The following is a 6000-nucleotide window of genomic DNA, read 5'->3' as shown; positions in this document are numbered from 1 at the left end:
TCTTTGCCTTCTGATGCTCCTGTTGGAGAATATTCCAGATACCAGGCCATGCGATCTATATGCTGAAATAGTTACTATTACTTGCTAAACCCAAGTAGAAGAACTTGATTTTCTTCGTTCTTCTTTTTTTTTTATCTTTTTCGGTCGCATATTTCCAGATACCCGTTTTGTAGCAGTTCATTAGTCATTTTACGCCCAGCACTTTGCATGGTTTTCCATGTGTGCAATCCAAGTATATTTCGTTTGATAACCGTTGAAATAGAATTTACAGTTCTATCAACATCCTAGCATCTTTTTTGTGGTTAATGGGAAAAGAAAATTAGGTCACAAATTGGGTCACGGCGGTTTCAAATGCTTTTATATTTCAGCATTTGATGGAAGAGGAGTTGCAGAAATATAGAGACATCCGTAACCATTTACGAATAAAGAGGACCTCCCCTATGAAGGCATCGTATGAAATTTGACACTTCTACTGCATCTTATTCCTTTCTAATGTCCTTAGGAAAAAGAACATACCTCATTGATCATGTGAAATGAAAGCTCGTTTTGGTGGAAATGTAACGAGACGTGCAAGCAATTAGAAGATGATCCTTCAATTTGTCATTGCTTTACGTCTGCTAAGAGGATCACTCACTCATTTGCCAATGGAAGTTACTGACCTAACACACCAGAGAGAGAGAGACACAACTAGGCATTTTTAAATGGAAAGTTGTTGCAAGAATGTCAGATTTTAAAAGAAATGCCAACCCATTCAACCCCTAGGTTGAACATCATTGGCTGTCTCTTTCAGTGGTCCATTTCTATATGTGTTACTTTATCATATAGTACTTCTTTTCCTTATTGTTAGTTGAAGAACCCATCAAAAGAATAGGCTTCTTAGGAAACGAAAGCCCGCGAGGAAAATTAGGTTTTTCCTTTTTCCCAGGAATCATTTCACCTTCTATTTTCCTTTGTCTATTAGAACTCAAACTCGTGTTTCTTTTACCTTATCCACATGCTTCATTTCATTTCATTTCATATCATATCCCTGAGATCGCACATATATCAAACTGTAATAAGATATAATCATCATGCATGCCCATTGGAAGGTTATATATTCGGTGGATCTATATCAGTACTAGTCTTCGATTAATTAAGACTTTTGTGACAAACGAGTAGCATTATCTCGACTTTTTTCCACGTGAGAAAGAAAAAAAAGATGGAAAGAGAAAAAGAGATCCAATGACACGATGGGAAGAAGAAGCATCCAAAGGAAGAAACTATCACATGCATGCCCTCGTGGACGCTCATTTATTTAATAACATGAGAAAAATGTGTTCCTCATGCCTGTGGGAGTTAATTAACAGAATCGACTGGAAGAATCCCTTACATCCAGGTACTTGGCAACCCGTGATCGGCTGACTAAACAAATTAACTTGTTAACTTCTCCATTAATTTTAAACGCTAGGGAGTTTTGACTTCCTTTGGATGCTTAGATTGCAAGAACTTCATGCAGGCAGCCCTACAGATGATCTATCCTACCAAACTATGATTCCTTTTTTCTTCCTTTTTTTTCTTTTTTTTTTAATGAAATCTATTATGCTTACTCCACTCCGAAAGCACGTAATATAAAAGGAAAAGGAGAGAAGTGACCAACTTCGTCGTCTCCTCTAACTCCTTAATAAACGTGAGCTCTGGCTTGAGAGGTGATGCAAGAATAGAGGAGGAGAGTTTAAAGGATGTTAGGACATAGCGACTGCGATACAGAGCTATCACTAACTCCCGGTGGACGACGGTATATGAACTCCTTAGATTGCAGTTCTGCATGTTCTACTAGGTATTGATCATTGTATCCAGCAATCTGATCATCCATAGTTATTTATCTTTCATCATTTACTAATCTTCTACATTTTTTTTCTTGGGGAGGATACTTTTTCTCTTCTTATTATTTTTTTTTTATTTCTTCTTCTGTGATGCGATGCATAGTAATTTTTTTTCTTTTCAGTATGTATCTGATTGAGAATTTATTGCTGTGATCTACAAAGTATGGAGAGATCTTCTGGTGCAGTAGTAGTATCTAGTAGACAACAGCAGCAGCACCAGGAAGAGAGGCCTATTACCATATACTACGGTAGACAGAGTTGCACTTGCGACGTGACAGAGATCCAGGTTCTAATCTTACTTGGGTTACTATTTCATCATGAATCCCTTGATCTCATTTCAAATATGGACCCCCTGAATCTAAAAACTAGTAGTAAGGAGATCTTAGATTATTATTTTTTTTAAAAAAAATTTCACCTTTAAATGTATGCTTGGCTTGCTGCTAATAGCATTTTGCTCATTAATTAGAAGTAGTATTTCTACTGTTATATATGTAGGCGAGAGCAATCATATGCAGGGCGAAGAGAGAAATGGAAGAGATGGCCAAGAAAGAGGAGGATCTCCACCAAGAGGCATCATCTCCTCATCCACAACCTTTGCCTTCTTTGGTTCTACCGCAGCCGATAAACGAAGGCTGCTTCTCGATGAAGCGATCATTGCAGTCATTCTTGCAGAAGAGGAAGGCGAGAACTCATTGAATTAATCATCATCAGCGCCTCGATCCTTCACTTGCCTATTTATGCTTCTTTGGTTAAGCTATTAATTGTAAGTGATTTCAAAAATTAAAATGAACATCCATCTATGGGTTAAGCCCCAAATACTTAGTTCATAATTTTTGTACACATTGAAATTATTAGCTACTTATCGTGATTGGTTATAATTTTGCCTAATATTTTAATTATATATATATATATGAGTTGAGAAAATATATAAAAATCTATTTTAACATATAATATCGCTATTCAGATCTCGCATTAAGAAATAATTGACTTTCTCTAATATATTATTAGAATGTCTCTGAGATGAAATTATAAAATGTATTTACAATTAAATTATTCCCCTATTTATTTTGTCCGTATTTCTGAACTTTTCCTATTTGTTTTGTCCATATTATGTTTTTTTTTCTTTCGAAAATGCACATATTTAAAGATTATGTTCTTTTTTAAAACATTCTTTTCGTGAGGATACAATTCAAAGTTTTTAAATTCAAGAGACTTTTTTCTGATCTAAGTGCAACTCTTAATCAAATGGTTCCCGAAAAATAGAGATACATCTAATTATAGCTCTTGTTCACTTTATTCTTCAAATACACGCTATTTCAATGACCCCTAAAGGTCGGTATAATATAAATTTCTCACACTTCTTCCGGTATTTAAGAAAAGAAGATCTCGTATAAGGTAAAATTAAGGTCCTTACGTTATTCTTTCTTTCATTTAGTTAATTTTAAGATATATATATATATATATAGCTAGTGTTATGTTTGAACAAAGTTCATAATGTAGTTTGTTGTTTACTGATCTCATCGTCAACATCATAAGTTGCTAGAAACGTCAAACAATACTGTTTACCTTACGGGTAACAAGAAAAATTGAAATCGCCTGTGTTATTGAAACTTGAAAACAATGCATGAATAAAATGTTGTAACATAAATCACCTACATTTGTTGCAACCTCCAATAGGAGGACAAGGACGGTTCTTACAGAATAACTAATTTAGCATGATGTGGGACTTCTCTGCAAAGGTGCTTCCATGCAAGTTTACGTATACTCTTATAAAATACATTAAGCTCTGGATCTAGAGTCATAACCTCGAGGACAGTAGCATTATTAAGAATATGTGTTGCAAGCTCAATTTGGTCCTTGGAAACAAAAAATCCACTAATCTCAACTATCCTGAGGTAAAGATGGGGGCATTTAGGAAGCCTCCTTTTCTCTTCTTCTTTATAATAATAATAGTCGGGGTGTGAGCCAATATACTGCTTCACCTGAACCAATATCATATGCAGATAGAAAGAAAATTAATTGTCAGTGTGTATATATAGTAGTGGTACTGGTGAAAAGAAAAATGTAAGCATGCATGTCACTAAGTGCAAAGAAGCAAAGGAGCACACAAATACCATATGAGAGAACTATCTGATAAACTAAGCATAGTTACCATTTATTCAGTTCTACCTATTGAAAAATGCATTGCATGCCCACAAACACTTGTACAAACATTCTAAAAAAGATGGTTGTGTGCGAGCATTCTGTGCATTAATTATAATGGTTGTAAGATTAAGAAAGAGATTGCATCTGTATGATAAAACTTACATGCAACCCGAACTTTTCCATGTAAGGAGCAGCCTCCAAAATGGACGCCAGACATAGGAAGTCTTCGCCCTCTCCTGGCTTTCCACCAGGATACAGCGTCAAGTCCAAATGTTTTAGATGAACGAATATACTGGCTCTCTTTGGAAATTCAAACGTCTGAAAGATCACAGACAGAAAAGGAGTGAGGAATTAATTAATTCTGGATTATACAAATACACGAGAAGTTTTGTTCTTCAACAAACCCCATTTTTCCAGGAAAGCTCAAAATATAGAGTCTTGACATGAGGCAGGTCGCCTGGAAGTCTTGTAAGAAAATAGTGCAGAGCATCTGAATTCAGATAGTAAAAGCATGCCTTTGTTACTCGTGAAGAATTACCAAGGACAATACTTGTAACTCGTTGCCACTTGAGAGTAAAATTTGCGAGATTAACGGCAGGAAGTTCTATCGTTTCCAGGAATCTGCATTGTTCAACGTGTAAATATTGCAGTTGGCACAAGTGGTGCGGTATCCTCAGGTTACATAGGTGGTGACATCGGTAAATTTTCAACCACTCGAGCACGTAACAGTTGGACAACAAGCATCGAAGATCTTCCTTAGTGACATCTATCGAATGCAGGCCGAGTGCTTTAAGGTTCTTGAAACCACCAAATCTTGGCGGCAGCTTCAAGGAGATGAACTTGACATGAAAACCTTGCATGTAGGATGCATCGTGGTTGGTAAAAAGATGAAGAGGAAAGTTATATCGCTCATGATTTCGTGCAATCATGTTTTGAGAAGGCGGCGATAAATCAAGAAAAATCTCCTCTGCTTTAGATGCAACAGCAAAGTTGACCCATCTGTCGACATGATCATAGTATTGTTTGCTGAGGAAGAAGTTGATCTTTAGTTCCTTAACCCCTTGACCACTGTGCTGCTGCAAGACGGCGTCGACGTTCTTGATAAACTTGTCTGTTCTCGACCTACTGATACATCCTTGGCTGCTTTCAGGTTGGTAGTTGAGAATGTTAACACTGTCAAAGCTCATCTTGGGATAAGATCTCCAAATTCTTTTGAACTTACGAGACACTATACTGGTTCTCGCGGCATCTCTCATTGGCAATCGCGATATTATCAACCAGAGCACGTCCTGAAGGGATAAATATTAACAATTAGAGATTAAGATTAATTAAGAGGACATATCCATATACTAATTTTATTTGCATAGCGATCGGAAGTTAGAGCACATACCTCTGGAAGATCGTCTAGTACGAGACCCGCAGATCTCACATCAATTGTTTTCCCATGTTTTCCGCTTTGTCTCTTTCTTTTAACCATCTCGCTTTATATAAAGTCTTCAATAATTTACAATAAATTAACTCACAGAAGAATTCCTTGTGGTAATTTTACCTTATTCTTTCTTCGGCTCTAGCTGCAGTATCTCTCTTTTTCTTCACTTGCATAAAGTATAATAATAAACTGACTCATATATTTTACACACAAAATATAATAATATATTTATATATTAAATTATATATAATCTAATAAAAAACATAAAGTACAAGACGAATAAATTGAATAAATATATGAGTGAACTCACTCACTTATATCTAAGTAAAATGACTGAAATCTCTAATAAAAAAATCACCACTTTTAATAATAAATAAATAACATATTATAATTTAGCCAAAATTATGATTTTTAAAATTTAAAACTAATTAAATTGCTCAAATGGGACAAATCAATCCCAATTGGTTGGGCTGGGCTGCTGGCCAGCCGCAGCCCACACACACTCAAAACTCGGTTGGGCCCAGGCCTAAAACGAACTAAATGAGTTGGGCTGCTAGTTGCGGC

At 35.9% G+C, this 6000-nt stretch overlaps 1 protein-coding gene and 1 long non-coding RNA gene across 3 annotated transcripts; one reads left to right on the top strand and one right to left on the bottom strand.

Annotated features, from left to right (window-relative positions):
* The first annotated feature begins 1639 nt into the window (after positions 1–1639).
* LOC140799189 (uncharacterized) lies at positions 1640–2737 on the top strand. 2 transcript variants are annotated; one of them, XR_012110957.1, is made up of 3 exons: positions 1640–1816; positions 2025–2148; positions 2358–2737. It is a non-coding gene; the product is annotated as an uncharacterized lncRNA (long non-coding RNA). The 2 variants fall into 2 exon arrangements; XR_012110958.1 differs by having other exon boundaries at positions 1985–2148.
* An 819-nt stretch (positions 2738–3556) lies between these two features.
* Positions 3557–5484, bottom strand: LOC140798534 (F-box protein At5g03100-like). The gene is made up of 4 exons (XM_073152390.1): positions 5398–5484; positions 4412–5296; positions 4170–4325; positions 3557–3844 (listed from the first exon to the last, which is right to left on the bottom strand). The coding sequence occupies exons 1-4, from the start codon at positions 5482–5484 to the stop codon at positions 3557–3559; spliced, it is 1416 nt and encodes a 471-aa protein (XP_073008491.1).
* Positions 5485–6000: the final 516 nt, after the last annotated feature.

Source organism: Typha latifolia, chromosome 12 (genome assembly GCF_019914945.1).
Source record: "Typha latifolia isolate L0001 chromosome 12, TyphaL0001v2, whole genome shotgun sequence".
NCBI classification, from domain to species: domain Eukaryota; kingdom Viridiplantae; phylum Streptophyta; class Magnoliopsida; order Poales; family Typhaceae; genus Typha; species Typha latifolia.
Note: the sequence above shows the minus strand (reverse complement) of the source record. Positions and strands in the feature narration are given on the sequence as shown.

Coding starts and splice junctions, on each gene's coding strand:
- LOC140798534 (XM_073152390.1), bottom strand. CDS start 5,484: ATGGTTAAAAGAAAGAGACAAAGCGGAAAACATGGGAAAACAATTGAT. Junction 5,297..5,397: donor TACTAGACGATCTTCCAGAG/GTATGTGCTCTA, acceptor TTATCCCTTCAG/GACGTGCTCTGGTTGATAAT. Junction 4,326..4,411: donor AGCTTTCCTGGAAAAATGGG/GTTTGTTGAAGA, acceptor GTGATCTTTCAG/ACGTTTGAATTTCCAAAGAG.